This window comes from Ambystoma mexicanum, chromosome 12 (assembly GCF_040938575.1).
Source record: "Ambystoma mexicanum isolate Mex_15411 chromosome 12, UKY_AmexF1_1, whole genome shotgun sequence".
NCBI classification, from domain to species: Eukaryota; Metazoa; Chordata; class Amphibia; order Caudata; family Ambystomatidae; genus Ambystoma; species Ambystoma mexicanum.
Window position 1 is genome coordinate 403,836,709 of NC_090936.1, and position 20,429 is coordinate 403,857,137.

Below are 20,429 nucleotides of genomic sequence, written 5' to 3' on the forward strand. Positions count from 1 at the left end.
AACTCTTTACTGAATGGCATTGCAAACGTTTCGTACTTCCAGGACGACATCCTAGTATACACCAAGGACACAGTAACTCACGATAAAGCCCTGAACGGAGTGCTGAGAAAGCTGCAAGACGCAGGTGTCCACCTGCACCACAAAAAATGCATATTCGGTGTTGGAGAAGTTGAATACCTGGGTTAACGCATCTCGAAAGAAGGGGTGAGCCCCAAGAAAAACCTGCTTGAAGCCATTATCAATGCCCCGGCCCTGATGTCTAAAGATGAACTTCGGTCTTTCCGGGGACTCGCAGAATACTATGCAAAGTTCGTCCCCAGATTCTCTGAAACTACATCGCCCCAGAGGGAGCCCCTTAAAAAGGGCGCAATCTACACATGGGAACATCAACAAGATGAGGCATTTGCGGAGATCAAAAAGAGGATCCTGCGTGCACCCTGTCTCAAACCCTTCAATCCCGAATGGGAAACATGCATCAGGACAGACGCCAGTGCTTATGGATTAGGCACCACCCGTACCCAGAAGTAGGGCGACACAGAAAATATTGTAGCCTTCGCCTCCAAAGCACTATCTACGACGGAGACAAACTACTCCACCGTGGAAAAAGAAATGCTGGCGTACGCCTGCGCCATGGAATACATCAGGTCGTACGTGTGGGGTACCAAATTTTGTCTAATCACCGACCACAAGCCCCTGATACACATGCTGAGCTTGGGTGGCACGAAAACAGTGACTCTGAGACTAGCTAGAATTGCCACGAAGCTCCAAGAGTATACCTACGAAATCACCCACATCACCGGCTGGAAGAATGCTCAAGCAGACTGTATGTCTAGGCTACTCGACCAAAACAAACCAGGGACCACATTCCTCAAAGATGAATGTGTGGTGGCTTCCATAAGCGACCTGAGAAACAGGGACTTCATGGAGATGAGCGAGCAACACTGGCAAGAAGAAATGGAACAAGATGGTGCACTGCGCCGAGTAGCAGAGTGGGTCTGCGAAGGATGGGCAAACGAAAGAGCAGTCCCCGAAAGTCTTCGCCCATATTGGAAAGTTGGTGACGAGATCACAGTGATGAACAGCCTGGTACTGAGAGGCGACCACGTCATTCCCCCGAAAGGCATCCGCAAAGTAATACTCTGCAGGGCACATTCAGGGCACCTGGGCAGCAACATGACGAGACGCAGAGTGTGTGACGCCTATTGGTGGCCCAGAATGGATCAAGAAATAAGGGGCGATGATTGAAAGATGCCACGAATGCACGAACAGCGACAAACGGCTGACAGTGAGACAAGCAGCATGGCACCCACGGAAATCCCTCACAGCGTCTGGTACAAATTAGGATTGGACTTCATTGGCCCGCTGGATGGCATGTCGGCAGACCACAAGTACTGAGTAGTAATGGTGGACTACTTTTCAAAGTGAGTAGAGGTCGAATTTGTGCCAGACATCATCACGAGCACCGTCATTGAGGTGCTCAGCAGTGTTTTTCAGAGGGAAGGGTTCCCGAAGGAGATTGTAACCGACAACCGCATGCAGTTAGTCTCCAGGGAGATGGAAAAATTCCTGAGAAAACACAACATCTGCCAACTAAGAGCAAGTTTGTACCACCCACAAGCAAATGGACCAGTGGAAAGGGCGAACCGTGTTATCAAAGGCGCTCTGCAACTGTGCGTCAGGCCTAGAACCACACAAGATAGTGAAAGGGGCCGTTGTGGCCCACCGCATGACGCCAAATGCAATTACCAGTGTGTTTCCATTTCAACTGTTAAGGGGGAGAAGGGCTGCATCCACGCTAGTACCTCCGTGGCTACATCAAATCAGAGAAGACAAAGAGATTGACATGAGAGACATAGTGTTCCGCATGCAGAGGAACAAAGAAGTCATGAAAACCCAAGGCAACAAACGCTGTGTGGCTCATCGCACCAAAGTCAGCGAAGGCGACCTAGTAAAGATACGCCTGCCCCACAAAGACGCCACTACAGGCTCCAAATACAGCAGGGCAATAGAAGTCACCAGCAAGGGAACCAACCATGTCCACACCAGCGGCAGAAGACGGTGGAACGAGTGTCTGTGTACCGCAAGAGAGCATCCACAAACCACCCCTTCATGGAAGCACGAAGTGACCATGACAAATGGGGTTTGGCCAGCGACCCACAGCACTCGGAAACAGACACTGCAGGAGAAACGGACCAAAGAGAACATCCTTACCTGAGCCCCACACCCCAGTCCCGAGAACCGCACTGGGAGGCGATACCCAAGGACCTTACCCCACTCGACAGGGCAAGCATCACCATCCAAGCCCCAGGTGTCATCCCCGACACGGGCAGACCCCAAAGGGAGAAAAGGAAGCCCACCAGATTAAGTGACCTTGTCATGAACTAGCAAACATCTTTTCCCACCAAAGGAGGTGTGTGGGGTCTCCGTCTCTGCAAGATTTCGTCCCTGTAAACTCGAGAGATCTCGCAGGAGCGCGAGGATCACAAAAAAGACAGGAAGCGGACCGAAGGTTGCCAGAGGCTGCAGGAGTCATTCAACCTCGGCGCATCTCCTCCCTGAGGACCCCAGTTGTTGTTGGGCATTGTTAAAGAGGCCCCAGACAAACAGAGCGTAATGCCAAGGCTGAGGGCAGCCTCCTGGGTGCTCTGGTTGTCACGTGTGTAAATAATAGCACACTTTCATGCAGTGAAGTCGGCTGCATCACTTGGACAGCTCCAGCAGTGAGTACCTGCGCCAGCCCTGCCCCTGGACTTATCTTACCCCCAGTTTCCAGGTTACAGAAGGTGTCTAATAAACACCCTTTCAGACATAAGCAGCGTTGCGTCGTCTGTCCAGGCCACCACAACGACCCTGTACCCGCTGCCCCAAACCGCCATTTAGAGACCACACCTTCTGCCTGCTTTGGAGTCAGTACTCAGAGGGCCTGATTCACAGAAATATTTGTTAATGGCGTCATCCCGTTGAAACACGCTTTGTGAATGAGGCCCAGAATGTCTTATCACTGAACTTTAAGGATAAGAAACATCTTCTCCAAGGTTCCAGTGAGTGCTCATCACCCTCTTCAGTTGCCACCAGAGACTGGTTCCCTGGGCAAAGAGAACTGCTTGCTTATCCTTCTCACTCAAGCACTTATCAAGCACTTGGGATGTCCAGGTAGCAGCTGCCAAGCAGTGAGAAGCACGTATTTTCTACAAGCAGTTTATCCTCCAAGCATTGAGTAATCAGTGTATAAAACGTACATTGTCTGTCTGTTTAGCTCATTTACATTTTTCGTGCCCTCTAGATGCCTGGGTTCGACTTAGTAAATTCTTAAATAAGCCATTTTGAGCACAATTTACTTGCTTAGTCAGTGCTTCAGAAATGCAGTTCAGTTACAGGCTTTCATCCAGTAGAATATAATAGGAGGACTGTCCGCAGGAATATTCATTTTCAGCATCAAAATGGACACTAGTTTGTCACATATTTTTATTTAAAAGAATTCACAATACCTAAACAAAGGCCTGTTCGCTTTTTATTTCTCCATTGAGGGACTCCGTGGAGCCCTCTTGTGTCCTCCAGTATATGCACTATGAACATTTGATCCTGTCACAATTCAGAGCAAAGCGTGTGCGCAGAAACTTTTAGCTCTAATGGCCAACCCCTCAGTTCCTCTGGGCACTCGAGGAATCCTGGAATTGCTCCTTCTGGGCTTTCTTTCAACATATGCTGCCGGCAGCGTAAACTGCTTGACTTGTCCATCTTGCGGCCTAGTCCTTTCAACCCTACTTCGATCATTGTTGAGGGCTCCTCATGAGCTGCAAAGGTTGCTTGCAGCTCATGAGATCAATAGCGCAGGACAAGCTCTGAACATCAATGAGGTGAGGTGCAAAGGAAGGGTAGTTTGCCTCAATTGCATTGCTGACGATAGGGTCCCACTTGCTGAAAACCCTTCAGAATCGGCTGCATTGTTTCCACCAGGCCTGCTACCATAGGCTCAGCGCAGTTCGCTGCAGCAAGAGATGTAATGCCCTTCATTGGCGGAAACCTGTGGAGCCATGTTAGCCAAGAGTTTGTTGAGGTTACCCCTAGACCCATGAGATCTTCCAAGGCACCAGGGGCAAATAATAGTTGGGGAACTAGCAGTTTCACACAAAATAGAAACCACTTTCTAAGAGTGATTAGGTGCTAACAGAGACCCACAAGTAACAGATGTGTTTGGGTTAGCAGCCCAGGCTTAGATGTGCTCCACTCTGTGCCGTGGTGCTAATGATCCCCCATGAGAGCTTGAGAGAAGAATTAGGCTGCACCTGGCCACTTGAAACATCTGCGGGTGTAATGTTGCTAATCGTTAGGTGTGGGGACAAAGAAATGTGCTCCAGCACTGCCCAACTCTCGCTGTTGCCTTTTGTCTTATTCGTAGCTGTTATATCCGCCGTACGTCCCGCAAGCGGTGACGTAGGGCAGCTTAATAAAAGCCCCGCCCCCTGGAGTGGGAGGCAGTTCCGGGCGAAGTCAAGCCAGCGTGTGTGTGTTGTTCTTTGTGTTCTCTGTGTGTTGACCCCCACCCCCAAAAAAAAAAAAATTTTTTCTTTTCATTCCCCTCCCACACCTCATCCTCATGGGGTGAAATTTTTTTTTTCTCTTCTCGCGTTATCCCGGTCATCACCTGCACAACGTCTCCTGCATGGCACACAGGCCATGAAGCACCAATCCATCGGAGTACAAGTGCCGGTAGGACCCTGCCTCACCACAGGGCGCGCACGAACCCAGAGGGCAGAGAATCGTTGACCAAGCGCACGCAACACCATGGCGACTGGGTCATCTACCCCTGGACCCTCCACACCGTCCAGCATGGCGGCAAACCTGTCTATGGCGTCACCACCGCCTCGCACGCAGGGGAGTTCGTCGACGTTGATCCAACCATTCGACCCATTCACGGACCCATCGTCCAGTGGGCCCAGATGGCAGCTATGGCTACAGAAGTTTGAGATGGCCATGGAATGTAAGGACGTCACGTCATCCAGAAAAATGAAAGCTCATCTACTCCTCAATGTGGGCGACGAGGTGCTGCGCATCTTCAACTCCGTGGATGTGGATGACGGCCAAGACGCATACCGGAGTGCGAAGGACGCTCTAACAGCACATTTTCTCCCGCAACTAAATCCAGACTATGAAACTTTTATCTTTTGCACGACCATCCAGGCCACAGATGAGATTCTCGACGCCTACCACACGAGGCTGAGGAAGCTGGCCATGTCGTGTGAGTTTACGAACACTGAAAGGGAGATTAGGAGGCAAATCATAAATGGAATTCACTCGGAGAAGCTGAGGCGTCTCGTGTTCAGTGAAAAGGGCATCCCTTTACAACGCATCCTGGAACTGGGTCGACAGAGGGAGCTTGCCCACTCCAGGGCCGCCAACATGGAAGTGACCCTACAAAAACTCCAGCCGTCACTTTCCACAGCGATGGTTGCTCAAATCTCGGACAATCAACGAGAAGCGAAAGTGGCAGCGGTTACACCCAGAACAGGTGGCAGCCTCGAGCACCAGGACCAACCGAATGTGGATGGTGTGGTGGTCAAAGGTACGGAAGGCGAAACTGCCCGGCGCAAGGCACCACGTGCGGAGCATGTGGCAGGAAGGATCACTACGCGAAAGTGTGCAGATCAGTAAACACGCCACTACAGCCTCCACAAGGATCCCAGGAAAAAGGGTCATCGAAAAAAAAGAAACAAGCCAGCGCGAGGAGGGTAGCGGTAGTCAACTCCTCGACGGAAGAAGAAGGAGATGACCTCTCAGCCCTACGACAAACAGCAGGCACGGAGAACGAAGGAAAGGGCCGAAAAAGGTGTACTTAGTATCGACACTAAACCAAGGGCCAGCACCGTCGAAAAGAACCGCCAGGCGACGAAAATGCATGGTCAACATACAAGGCCAGGACATACAGATGACCATTGGCACGGGAGCCTCGGTAAACGTCATGCCAACCACCGTTTTCCAAACTCTCGCACCACGACCCGAGCTAAAATCCACAGACACTCGGCTATTCGCCTACGGCAATCGGAAACCTCTACCAGTCATCGGGAGGTTCTGCACCACTCTTGAGCATGGCAAACAGAAGTTGTGGTCGAAGATCTATGTTGTCAAGGCGGGAATTGAAAGCCTGCTGAGCGGAGATGCGGCTGAAGACCTGGGCGTGGTCAAATTCATATGCCACATTGACGACACGTCCGAGGTCGAGAACTTCCTCAGGCAACACCCCAAGCTACAGAGGGGGATAGGCTGTCTCAAAGTAAAGACCATCAAACTACATATTGATCAGTCAGTGCAACCAGGCGCGGTAAGACACCGAAGGACACCGTTCCACATGAGGGAACAAGTTGAGAAGGAGTTAAGGTCACTCGAAGCCGCTGGTATTATTGAAGAAGTCACGAGACCGACACCGTGGGTTTCCCCGATGGTGGTCACCCAGAAGCCCAAACAGCCAGGAAAAGTTCGGATCTGCATTGACATGCGCCTGCCCAATGCAGCCATAAAAAGAGAGCGACACATAACGCCTACAATTGATGAAATCATCACTGACCTCACTGGATCGTGTGTGTTCTCGAAGGTAGACCTAAAGGAGGGGTACCACCAGCTGAAGCTCCACAGAGAGTCGCGCTATATCACCACGTTCTCAACCCACCTAGGTCTGAGGAGGTACAAGCGCCTGAGTTTCGGCATATCATCGGCCGCTGAGGTTTTTCAACAGACCATCCAGGAGGTCATCAGAGGCATACCAGGGGTATTGAACGTGAGCGATGACATCCTAATACACGCACCGGACACCAAGGAACACATCATGAGACTCAAGACACTACTGGGCAGGCTGGAAAGCGCCGGACTCACAATTCATCAAGAGAAGTGCGAATTCCTAAAACCAGAAATAACTTTTTTTGAATACAGGTTCGACCGCACCGGCATATCACCTGATCCCCAGAAAGTGGCGGACATACAAGTTGCCAGCCCCCCCACGACTCCCACCGAGGTGCGCAGTTTCCTGGGAATGGCCACCTACTGTGGCAGATTCATTCGGAACTTAGCAACCCTATCCGAACCGCTGCGGGAGCTAACAAAGGCCAGCACCAAGTGGGACTGGGGGCCCGAATGCCAGGAAGCATTTGAGAGCATAAAAGACTCCCTGTCAACTGATACCAAGATGGCCTACTATGACACGGACCTCCCGACAGAACTATTTGTGGATGCCAGCCCAGTCGGACCTGGAGCAATCCTGATGAAGGTCACGAAAGAGGGCACAAAAAGGTCGATTGCATATGCATCCAGGGCGCTCACAGCAACGGAACAAAGGTACTCCCATATAGAAAAGGAGGCAATCGCCGTTCTATGGGGGTGTCGACACTTCCGCATGTACCTATATGGGCGCAAGTTCACGGCGATCACCGACCACAAGCCCCTACTACCAATCTTCATTGGGTCATCGGCACACCCACCAGCCAGAATCACCAAGTGGCTGCTACACCTCCAGCAATATGATTTCGAACTTGTCTACCAACCGGGCAGCGGCAACCCCGCGGACTTCCTGTCGAGACACCCACGACCAGCCACCCAGCAGGAAGTGCTAGTCGCCGAAGAAACGGAGGAGCACATTTGTCAAGTGGTCCACACCATGAGGCCCAAAGCGATAAACATTGAGGACATTGCAACAGAAACCCAGAATGACCCCTGTTGCGATCTGGTAAAAGATGCCATCATGTCAGGCAACTGGAAAGACTTCATGTCGCACACACGCAACAGAACCGAGGGGGCCAAGGAGTTCCTAGCAGGCATGTTCACGGTTCGACAAGACCTCTCAATAACTGAGGGAGGGCTCCTGCTAAGGGGTGACCGCATCATCATACCCCCAAGGCTGCAAGACAGGATAGTTGCCCTAGCGCATGAAGGACACCAAGGGCTTGCAAGAACAAAGGCACGGGTCAGACACAGGGTATGGTTCCCTCACATCGACGATCGTGTCGAGGACCTAGTGAACACATGTCTACCCTGCCAAATAACGAGCGGGCCACCAGACCCAGAACCGATCCTTTCGGCCGAGCGTGGCCGGGCACGATGGGAAGCGATCAGCATTGACTTTTGCAAAATCAGAGAGGGTCTACACCTACTGGTGGCAATCGATGATCACTCACGCTATCCAGAGGTCGAGATACTGGAGTCCACCACCGCGGAAGTGGTCGTCCCGGTGAAAGAAAAGATGTTTGCCACCCATGGTCTGCCCACGACCATTAAGAGTGACAATGGACCCCCGTTCACAGGGGAGGAATTCAGGTCATACCTACAGGAACTGGGCATTAAATACCACCACATCATGCCAAGGTGGCCACAAGCTAATGGGGATGTCGAGCGATGAGGACCATCAACAAGGTACTCCGAGTATCAAAGGCAAACGCCAGCCCGTGGAGGATCGACCTATTCCGGTTCCTAAGGAACTATCGGGTCACCCCCCACAGCACCACAGGCATACCACCTGCTGACCTTATGTTCGGAACTATCATCAACTCGTCGATTCCCCATCATCCCAGCAGGACCCCTGACGACGTTGACCATGCACGCGTGGAAACGAGGAGAACACGTGCCAATGCTCACATGAGCGCCAAGAGAAGAGCAAGGCCCTCAAACCACAGAGTGGGCGACCAAGTCATCATGTTGCGAAATCCCACGAAATCCAAGTTAGACACCAGGTATGAGGAACTGCCATGGACTGTCAGCAACCGGCGTGGGACCATAACTGTCACACGGGGAGGTCGGGAAGTAACAAGGAACGCCTCCTGGTTCAAGCTCGTGCCCCAGCACCTCTGGACGGATTGCGAGGGGCCTCACGACGACAACGAGCAACAAAGCAGTGACGTGCCGGCGCAAGACCCCGAGGAGGAATCTGCAGGGGATCGCAGCTGGCAATCACCGAGACTGCCCAGCAGTGAGGACACATGCAGCGAAGGTGAGCAGACTTACGAACCGAGCGGGGACAGCCCCCAAGCGAAGCGGTACAGTCTGAGAAAGACCACGAGACCGCCTGCGAGGCTGAATGACTATGTATGCTAAACCAACAGCAGTGGCAGGAGTTTATAGTTGAGCATGTTGTTTATGTTTGTTTTGTTAGGTTATTTTGAAATAAAGGAGGAATGTTATATCCGCCCTACGTCCCGCAGCGCGGTGACGTATGGCAGCTTAATAAAAGCCCCGCCCCCTGGAGTGGGAGGCAGTTCCGGGCGAAGTCAAGCCAGCGTGTGTGTGTTGTTCTTTTTAACGCTCCTGCCCATGCCGGGCTCAAGGCCACGCGGCCTCCTGGACCGGAGCCAGCCCCTCGTGCTGGGCCTCCGGGAAACACGCATCTAACAGTAGCCTTATGCCTTATGACCGAACAAATCCTATTTAAAGATTGCATTACACGACCTTTCCCCCGGTGGAAAGCTGGCGGAAAAAATCTCACAAGTTTTTTCTTCGATGACTTTCATTTTTATTCAACTGCTGTAAACCATTTTTTGTTAAAGCGCTTTGGCGAAAGCGCTCAATAAATAAAATAAATACAGAGTACGAATTCAATGCATGGCAATGAGGACCGGTGGACATTGGGCTCCACTGGGTTTGCATAGGCAAAGATGGACGACTCGCAAATCGTAATTGCCATCACAGCCTAACCTCACACTGGCCGTGCAGGCCGTACTGCAATTGGCTGCCTATTGCTACTTCAAGACCAATCAGTAGCCGGCAGCCGTTAGCGGCCCACCGCACTAAGGCCCAGGAACGAAGGCTGATTCCTGTCCAGAGCCTGTCCGTAGTCGTTCGGACTGTCGGCCAGAAATTCTGCCTCACCGAACAGCCACTAAGTGAGTTCCTCTCCCTCTATCATAACATAGTATTAGACACGACTGCCGGTCACCTGTCGACTTACACCACAAGTGTCTGCGCCACTCCTCCACAGTATGCTTACTACCTGTGAGCCTTCTACCCCTATCCCGCTTTCCCATTTGAGGTCTATGAGACATCAAACGAACACTGGCTCCAAAAGCAGCTGAGCCGAGACTTCACCTCTTGCACAGGCCTACGATCGAGGCACGCCCCAGCCTCCCCACAGACACAGCCTGTTCAATCATCCTATCAGCACCTACACTACCTGCGTAAGCTCGTCCGCTTACTCAGGCACTTCGCTGCTATCCTTTTACTTGCAAGACTACCTGCCTCACAACTCCTTTGCATCCTGTTGCCCGCTAAATATACTCTCTGCCGATACTACTGCCGCCCTTTGATGACCACGCTACGGCCCACCGAATGCATCAGCCGCCTGAGGCTAGTGCCGCGCCTACTGCCCATTTTGCTGCACGCCAGTTGTACTAGCCGCCTGAGCCAAGTGCTGTCTCTATTGACCATTTGATTGCATGCCAACTGTATTAGCCGCCTTAGACTAGTGCTGCACTCTGTCAACCATTTTACTGCTTGTCAATTGTACTAGCCGATTGAAACTAGTGCTGCGCGTGCTGCTCACTTTCCTGCATGCCAATTGTATCAGCTGCCTGACACTATTGCTGCCTGCCGTACACACCTTCCTCCACTACTTCCCTGCTCACTACTCTGCACTGACCCACACACTGCCCATTAATGCATCCCTACACGCAACGCCTACCCTCTCATATGCACATGCATCTATTCCTACTCTGCACCTCCATCACCAGGCACCTCCTCACTTCACCAGCCTTCACATTATCCTCTTACCCCCACGTAGATCCCGCTATGTTTCTGCCCCCCAACATGACACCCTCACCTCTCACTCCACACCAACTCACTAGCTTTGCCGACACTGCCCCCCCCTAAGAGCTTCACGGCCTTGCCATGCCCTCAGGATCTCCCAGCATCCAGGAACACTAGGTTAAGGCTGCACACCGAACCACCAATTTATCACAGCCTGCCTGGCTCCACTGACTGGAGAAATCACAGACTGGCCTCACGCACCCTCTGCACCTATGATACCGAGACACCATTCCGGCTTAGAACTCTCGCATTCCACTGTCAGGTACACACAAAACGCCCCCCCCCAACCACAAGGACCAGCAGCTTGACCAAAACGATATCCATGAAGCAAACCCCCCTCTCATACTTTCAACTTCCCCCATCTCTCCTCTGCTCCCACTCCACCCGCTCCCCATATCAACAAGACCACTTCATCCCCAGCGCTGAATTGTGCTCCTATAAATGCCCGCTCCCTCCCCGTCCACGCCCTTGAGATCAACAACCTCCTCACTACTCATGACCTAGACCTTCTCGCCATCATGGAGACATGGCTCCATGAGGCATCCGGCCCAGCAATCACCCTAGCTCTTCCACAGGACTACTCTATTCTCAGACTAGATAGACAGCTCCTGAAAGGAGGAGGTGTCGCTCTGATCTCCAAGGACGTCCTATCTAAAATAATATGCAACCACTCATAGGAAGGCAACACTGACCTTCTCTCAGCTAAACTGTCTTTGTCCCCCAACTCTACCATAAATTTGCACATTATCTACAGGCCCCCAGGCCCAGCCTCGGACTTCCAAGGACATCTCCTCCACATACTAGGGAACAACCTAAAAAGCTCCACGAAAACCATCCTACTTGGAGATCTCAATCTAGGTCTCAATTACCCCAAAGACAAAGCAGCCTCAGCCCTAGCGAAGGAACTCAAGGACATAGGTTTCTTACACAAAGTCACTATCCCAATGCACTGCAAAGGTCACAGTCTTGATTGGATAGCAGACCACAACTGCTCCTCCACCATCATCTCCAATTCAGCCTACCCATGGACTGATCACAACTGCATCCAATTCACCATTCCCACTGAACCTACCACAGAAATACTGTCCTTTGCCCCTCCAGCCCTAGTTAGAAGCTCCAGGAAACTTACCCCAGACAACCTCCTGCATGTCACTGAACTCAAACCCCCATTCTCGATTGACTCCAGCACTCTCACCGATCGAGCTCAAAAAAGGAAAATAAATCCATGCACACCAACTCTTGGTTTACGGATGACCTACTAGCCTTGCGGACTAACAAACGCAATGCCCTAGCTAGCTGGAAGTCCATGCCCAATTACTCCACAAAGGACGCTTTTAAAAGGCTATCCAAGCAATATAAAGAAGACATATACAAAGCTAAATCCAACTCCTTTAACTTACGTATAGCCATGGCCAACTCAAAATCCAGGGAAATGTTCACCATCTTTAAAGATCTCATCACCCCTGCCACCAGCCCTGATGAGATCACCAAAGATGAAGCCTGATGCTCCAGCATACAGGCAGCCATGCTGAACAAAATAAAGCTACTCCAGGATAAAATACTCCAGCAATCCAATGCGCTACCCAAGCACCCCCATCTCCCGATGCCTAGTAGCCCATCCCAGATTCCTGCCATCCAACCCTTCTCATTCGGAGACGTCACGGAAGCAGAAGTCATTGATCTCCTTAAACACCTTAAACCATCCACGTGCAAAGGAGACATCTGCCCACCCAAAATAATTAAAGACTGTGCTGACTCCCTAGCCCCATTCATCACGGCCTTCGTCAACGCCTCCTTCACATCAGGTATTGTTCCAGCCAGCCTAAAAGAAGCATGGGTTCACCCATTACTGAAAGAAAACACTCTAGACCCCACATCCCCCAACAACTAGCATCCCAGCACCACTGTCCCTTTTCACCTTAAAATCTTGGACAAAGCAGCCCACAATCAGATCCAACACTTCCTTGAATCCAACGCCATCCTCGGCAACTGGCAATCATAATTCCGCAAAGGCCATGGCACTGAAACAGTCCTTCTAGACCTTAAAAACCAAATAACCAACATCATGGACAAAGGCAAACCTGCTCTTCTCCTACTCCTGGACCTCTCGGCCGTGTTTGATAGTGTTGATCACAAGATACTGACCTCTCATCTCACACATGCTGCTCACTTCACCACACAGGCATCCTCATGGATAACCTCCTTCGTAGAAGGTAGAGCTATGAAGGTCTTTTCTGATCTTGCAAACGCTGCACCCTCCACTATCCACTGCAGAGTCCCACAGGGCTCCTCCACAGCTCCCACCCTTTACAACCTGTTCACCAAACTGCTCTTTCACAGAATGGACTCCCTCAGCATAGATTATACTAACTATGCTGATGATAGACAGGTACTCCTCCCTCTCTCGGGCACATATATCCAAGACGCTGCAGCCCTCCTTCAAATTTATACCATCCACCAAGCCTGGATGGCGGCTCATGGGCTGTGTCTCAATGGAGACAAACCGAGATCATCATCATAGGCCCCAATGAAACACTATCCAAGCTTGACCAGAAATACTGTAACTTCACCATTAACAACACCATCATCCCCGTCTCCTCCTCAGTCAAGACTCTAGGGGTTTATCTTGATTCCACTCTGTCAATGACACGACAAGTTAGCGCCATAGCCTCTGCCCACACTTCCAAACTTATAAATGCTGTTAAACCCTATGTATCCAAGCAGAACTGCCTCTCGATTGCTCGTGCCACCATCACAGCTAAATTAGATTATTGTAAAGCCCTCCTAGTAGGCAACTCGGCCAAAAATCTAAATAGACTCCAAATAGTCCAAAACAACGCCCTCAGAGAAGCCCTCAATATCTCCAAAAGAGACCATATCACACAGGCTAGTTAAGCTGTCCACTGGCTCCCGGTTAAGGAAAGAATTACATTAAAGACCCTCACATTAACGCACAAATGCTTAAGCATCTCTGCCCCTCCATACCTATCGGAAACAATAACCAGAGATACCTCCTCAAGTCCTAAACTGTGCATCTCACCCATCAAAAGGAACAAAGCTGGGGGCAAAGGCTTCCCATATCTAGCACCCAAACTCTGGAACGCCTTACCCAATGCACTCAGAACCGAGACTTCTCTTGCGGCACTCCGCAAAGGACTAAAAACCTCGCTCTTCAACTAACAATGCCGCCACCACCATCGCTTATCCCCTTCTCTCTGCTTCCACTGCTTCCTGCTGTAAATATGTATGTATAATGCTTTGCTACTGTAACTAGCTTGTTCCCTGCAACTAAATAACAATTGTCTGTAACAGCGCCACGATGCCTACGGGCTGCTGCGCGTTTTATAAATGCGAATAAATAAATAAATAAATGCATTTCCCGCCAGCCGCTCTGGTGGAAAACGTGTGGAAAATCAGCGTACTGCAACCTTTAAACAGAGTTATTTCTGGCAGCAGAAAACCGGCGTATTTTTTTCTTCCGCCACACTCTAAAAGAGGCCCTTTCTGTTTTCAAGTGGTGCCCCAGATTCATGGAATCCCATGTGGCATCGGGTGGAGGTGGCACGCCACATCACTAGAAAGGAGCTGAAAGAACAGAGTGGGCCTAATTCACGCGCGGCACTTTGCACCGGGCCTAATTCACAGAGCAGAGCAAAGTGACTTTGCTCTGCAAAAGTGCTCTTTGCACTACGTTAAATGGGCCTAATTAACAAAAAAGCACCAAGTATGTGTGGGCATAGTGCGTTTTTTTGTGAATTTGGCCCATTTAGCGCAGTGCAAAGTGTATTTTCGCAGTGAAGTCACTTTGCTCCATGCTAAACGTTCTGTGAATTAGGCCCAGTATCTGCCTCTCCTAAAGAGGTGCAGTTATACACTTGCAGGATGATAGCATAACAAGCAAGAGCAGAACATGGTAAACAAGGTACAAATTCAAACTTACATATGAACTCAAATGTCTTTACTGCGTGAATTATAGTACTTACAAATCCATGATGAGCAGGGATATCATAAACAGTTGCAATTGCTCCGGGAGCCGCCACGTAGGCGCGATAATATTCTTCCAGTTTCTTTACTACCCCTAAAAAAACAAGGAGCATCAATGCCAGGAAATTCTGCATCTACTTCCATGCGGGTCTTGCTCCATTTTAGTTTTGGCTCAGAGAGGTGGCACTAGCCAACAAGTATGAAAAACAAACATTGGTAAAGAAAGCGCGTGCGTGCGTGCGCGCGCGTGCTTGCCACTTGACTCAGGCATTTGTGGACTGATGTATATGCAGCGCTGGCCTTAGCAGGGGCATATTCAGTTCTTATTTAAATTCTTGTCACAGTAAGATGATTTAGAGCAGCCAGTTCTTTTAGCAAAAGCATCTGTCTTAAAGTTAAGTAAAGCTATTAAGCAGCTCAAGGTGCAGTAAAAACAGCTTAGGCATGTGTGTTTTCAACCACTTGACTTCTAAGCAATTCAACTCCCCAGTACACAGCCCTGAATCATCAGAGGAGGGCAATCCTACCCCTCGCTCGTGGTAGGCAGTTCATGTAACTCTAAAGCAAAGGATGGTGCACGATGCCGCCGCATGGAATCATGAAATGGGGATCTGTTTCGCACTAGAAGGAACTCGGGATGGCAAGATCATCTCAGAGGTTCAGTACTATGCAGGCACCCAGCACGTGGATTTTCTGTGAAACATAGCACTGGTCCTTGTGCAAAGATGAAACCCTGAAAGTAAACATTGTTGTCTGTACAGCTAACACATTTCTCCTCTCGCACACCACATCTCCGCAACTTAGTGGAAGGCACTAGCTCACTCCACACACCCTGTACTCACATTTAACACAAACACTATTGCACAACACCTCTGCCATAAGAACTAACGTCAATACACACTCCATTTAGACATGGGTGACTAGCAGGGTCTCGGCCGCCCTCACATCACTATAATGGCTGAAACACACACACACACACACACACACACACACACACACACACACACACATAGTAGCACCTCCTAATTCTCCCCAATTATTGGACTGCGCTCCCTCTGAGGGCGTTCACCAAAAGCGCGTTGGGACCATAATTATGGTGAAAGGTGCTACACAAATGACAAAATGAATACATTAATGAATTCAAATACTTAGCCTGTCCATTTTTATATTTTTTGTATAGAAAATGTAAAGACGAAAATAGCAGTAAACGACTAGAGGTAAAATACTATGCATTTTTATTGGGATGATTTGTGGAACTGTGTAATATGTAAATACTGAATTGTTAAAACTATATAACTGGGGGGCAGGGGCAATGCCTGCCTAGAGAGAAGTCAAAAGTGCTGGCTTTGCCACTGCTTGCTACTTCCCAAGAATGCAACATGGGGTGTGCAGCTGCGGTCCCCCAAGGATGTAATCCCACCAGGTTTCAGCAGAGCCACTGAATAATAAACACATTCCCAACATATATATTCACCAGTTGCAACTGTATCTATGGGGGATATTCTGAAAACCTGGGGTAAATATCCTCCCTCGTGGGCCCGAGTTGGGCACCTCACAGGGCCACCTAAGTGGCTGGTGTTTACATATCAATACAAAACAGAGGACACAAGGGTGCACCTCACGCCTGTGCACCAAAAGGGGGCTACACGTTTTTAAAGGATGCTCGCTGGGGCATGAATGGCACATGACCTGTAGCCCTACGGGAAAGTTGCTGCGGGACTTCACCTACAGTAAAGCCAGGGTGATCGGGAGATGAGGGCAAGCACTACAGGAAGCTGGACTGAGGTCACGTGGGTCAATGACATGCCTATTTCAATGCAGCCACTTGCGAGCAGGCAAGTGGGGCCAGGAGAGGCACAATGGGTTTGGCAGGGAGAACTCTGGGGTGCAGTCCAGCGATGACACCGGGGGTTCCAAGGAAGGGGCTGGGAGAGACACGATGGGTGTGACAGGGAGAACTTTGGGGTGCAGTCCCGCGATGACACCGGGGGTTCCAAGGAAGGGGCTGGGAGAGACACGATGGGTGTGACAGGGAGAACTCTGGGGAGGAGGTTCCAGCGATGACACTGGGGGTTCCAAGGAGGGGGCCGGAAGAGGCACGATGGGTGTCGCAGGGAGATCTCTGGGGGGGAGGGACCAGCGATGACACCAGGGGTACCAAGGAGTGGGCCGAGCAGGTAAGTGGGTCCGGGAGAGGCACGATGGGTGTGGCAGGGAGAACTCTCGGGGAGAGGGTCCAACGATGACACCGGGGGTTGTAAGCAGTGGGCGAAACAGAAGACTGAGGGCACAAATGGCAGATATCTGGGGAGAAGCACAGATGGCCATGCAGAATGTGGGCGCTCACCAGGAGTTTCCATCACCACGGTCCTTGCCATCTGATTGGCCAGCACCTCTCCCCCCAGGTACTAACTCATACAATGCTACGACTACTGAAGTGAAGACTGCTCATGTTCGGAGCATTGCTGAAGGTCTAGCGGGCAAACCCAGATATGTAGCTTGAATGACCAGAGAGTGAAAATAGACAGAGGCAAGAAGGGGAAAATCACCTGATCTTACCAACTGTGGATGACAGCTAAACTATGATCTTCTAAAGTCTTACCTAACAAGGGAGGAATGGTTACTCTCTGCCATAGCTTGATCAATGGTAGTAATTCATGAGTAACCTCCATTTAAATGTTATTACAAGCCATTCACAAAGGGGTCTTTGAAGACACAAGAGTTTAATGAGATCCTCTAGGTTCTCACTCTCAACTTCTGCTTGGCTATTGCTCCTCCCTTCTGGAAAACGTGAAAATCTTGTACGCACCTGGGACCACCACCGTATCCTTGGTCCCTGAAAAGATGAAGACTCGAGCAGAAGCCATGTTGCATACTGGGTCAACAGTGCCCGACTTGACCGACTGTTGGGTGTACAAATGGAGATTACTCAGGTTGATGCTCTGTGGGTACTTCATGCAGGCATCCACCGCAGTCATCAGATTGCCTTTGGCGCAGTAGTAGGGTGCTAATGAGAGAAGCAAAAGATGTCAGTCAGACGTTAGACAATAAGCAGGTCACATTGGTCCACTCTATCTTTCTACTTTGTGTAGCCATTTGACGTACAAAGTTCAGTGATAGTCAAGGAAACAACCAGGGCTGCTACATACAAAGTGCAGCAAACGGGCAACTACCACACACCGACTAGGGGCTCCTCATATGCACTGCAACATGGCAATATTGGGCTATTGCACAGGATAGCACAGGGGCAACGCATTGGTCTTGGAAGCAAGACCATGCAGAGCAACAGAGGTTCAAAAATCCCGGATCCGCACTTAGAAACCGGGCTCGGGTGTGGTATTAGGCGCGTTAAAAAAAAAAGATTAAATAAATAAATTACTGCACCGTTAGTGAAGGTGGCAATAGTCTTGTAGTTGCCGACACTCTGAATAGCAGAATCCAGACTGGGGATCACAATTACCAAATGTATATGTAAATAATATCACCTGAAGTAAATTTAATGGATATTTATTGTGGCTATCCTGAAAGCCTGACTGGATTTTACTATTTGATGGGCCAACAATCCCAGTCCTACTGGAAACAGTCATAAGGAAGCGTTGGAGGTGTGATCCCCAATTAGGTGACCGGAGAACACTCGGTGCTTTCTTTAGACGTGGCCTCTTCCTGGAAGCATCCTCCCTGGTTGGGAGTTTCAGGCCCCAGTGTCAGTCTTAAAGCAACACTACACTAGGCAATCCAAAGGCATCTTGAGGCAGGGGAGTGAACCAGTGCCCATGGCTGTACTGTGATCTCAGGTGCTGTTACCAGAGTCTGAGGCGTACACCCAGGCGCATCACAAGACACGCCGACCAGGGAGCATCCACAGGCTCAAATAGTCCAGGTGCAGCTTTCCATACATTTAGCTTGCTCATTCTCCTTTCCTACCCAGATTGATGCATTCCAGGGAACTACAAAGTTCTGTTTAGTTAGATTTGCAATAGTTGAGGGGCTCCTCAAAAACTTCTACAAGACTTCATTTCTATATAAAATGTCCAAGAAGCCAGGCGAAAGAAGTACTTATTAAGTAGAAGGGAAAAGGCCACAGGCCTCTTTGTTTTTGCAAAATTATAAGTAACAAAATAAAAGAGTGGGATTAATTCTGAAAATCCAAACAGTCCCCTGCAATCTTCTGTTGACTTTTTCACCCCAGACTGGGCTATATTCATTTTTGCAGGACACACCCGCATTTTAGCCTCTATTATTCCTGGCAAACGCTCTGAGCAATGTATGGATCGAGGGGGCGAGTCGCCTAAGCCTGATCTTGCGAAGGCGTACAGCGAGCTCGGAGGGGCTTGGCTTTTGGGGCCCATCAGTGTGACGCAGTTGACCAGCTCTGAGCAGAATGAAGCGCAGGGTGAGCGTAGGCCAAACCCTCCGACTGATGCTTCCACGTTGTTTTATCAAAGTGAATTCATTCGTTGTAATTCACTTCGATGCAGTTACGTTACTTTAACTTATTTCTAAGGCCCAACCAAAGTGGCCCGTAGGCTTATGGGCGCCGACCAAGAGAGGAAGATGGAGGAGATGGCGGAGAAGGCCTACTTCTGTACGTTATCGAAAGATATGTGTTTTAAGCTGTTTCTTAAAGCTCTCCAAGGAAGGGCAGTTTCTTAGCTCGAAGGGCAAGGCATTCCATTTGACAGATGCCGGCACCTAAAACGCCCCCTTTTTTTCCAGTTCAAGCAAAACTTTCGGTATTTGCAGCATTTTTGCATTCTTAGAGCGAGGAGATCGAACTTCAGGTTTATTTTTAAGTCTGCAGGCTATATATGCAGGGTAGAGCCCAACCAAGGATTTGTAAATAATGGTAAGTAGCCCGAAATCAATCCCAGAGGCAATGGGAAGCCAATGCAGACTTCTGCGCACCTCCAATACATGCGCATATTTTTTCGCACACCCATAATCGCTCTGATAGTAGTGTTTTGTACTACTTGAAGTTTACAGAATTCTCTTTTTCCCACCCCCACCAAAAGGGAACTTCAGTAGTCGATTTTTGATTAAATGATGGCTCGGGCTATGGTGCTATGGTTTTGCAGGCCTTATGGGAAAGAAATGGGCGAATGTGCGAAAGCAGCCATATGTAATAGGCTGATGCTGAAACCAAGCTATCAACCTGGGCCATCATATTAAGTGACTGATCAAAAATCACTCCCAATATTTTTCTTTTCTTTTCAGGAGTCTGGGCCTGAAACCAATGATCATGAGCTAAGTTTTCTCGTGATTCAAGGCCAGCCCACTTATTTCCATCCATTCATGTATTAAATCATACGTTTCCAGCACAGTTGTGGCATCTTTCTCATAAATGCCTGAGAGCAAAGTGAGGCATTGAGAATCGTCCGCCTAATTAGAGAAGCATATCTTTTTCTCCTCTAATTTTGAAAGAGAGGGGCCGTGAAAATATTGTAGAGAACCGGAGCAAGAGAGGCCCCTTGGGGGACGCCATAGCAAAATGGCACTGGGTCAGCTTCCGCTAACTTACTACAAACCCGCATGGTCCTGTTACCCTGCATCCAGTCCCTCGCTTGGTCACTAAATTAGCCACCTCCCGTAATCTAGTCAGGAGGAGAGAGTGGTCCACTAAATCAAAAGCGGCTGAAAAATACAAGGACAACAGCACCATAGTTCTT

General features: G+C 49.8%; 1 protein-coding gene across 3 annotated transcripts in view; it reads right to left on the reverse strand.

Annotated features, from left to right (window-relative positions):
* LOC138512972 (poly(3-hydroxybutyrate) depolymerase-like) overlaps positions 1–20,429 on the reverse strand; it is a 481,140-nt gene that overhangs the window by 434,638 nt on the left and 26,073 nt on the right. For all 3 annotated transcript variants that reach the window (XM_069627698.1, XM_069627699.1, XM_069627697.1), the window contains 2 exons: positions 17,573–17,770; positions 14,763–14,857 (listed from right to left, as the gene is read on the reverse strand). In XM_069627698.1, coding sequence (XP_069483799.1) covers positions 14,763–14,857; positions 17,573–17,770 — 293 coding nt within the window. The remainder of the gene's footprint in view (positions 1–14,762; positions 14,858–17,572; positions 17,771–20,429) is intronic.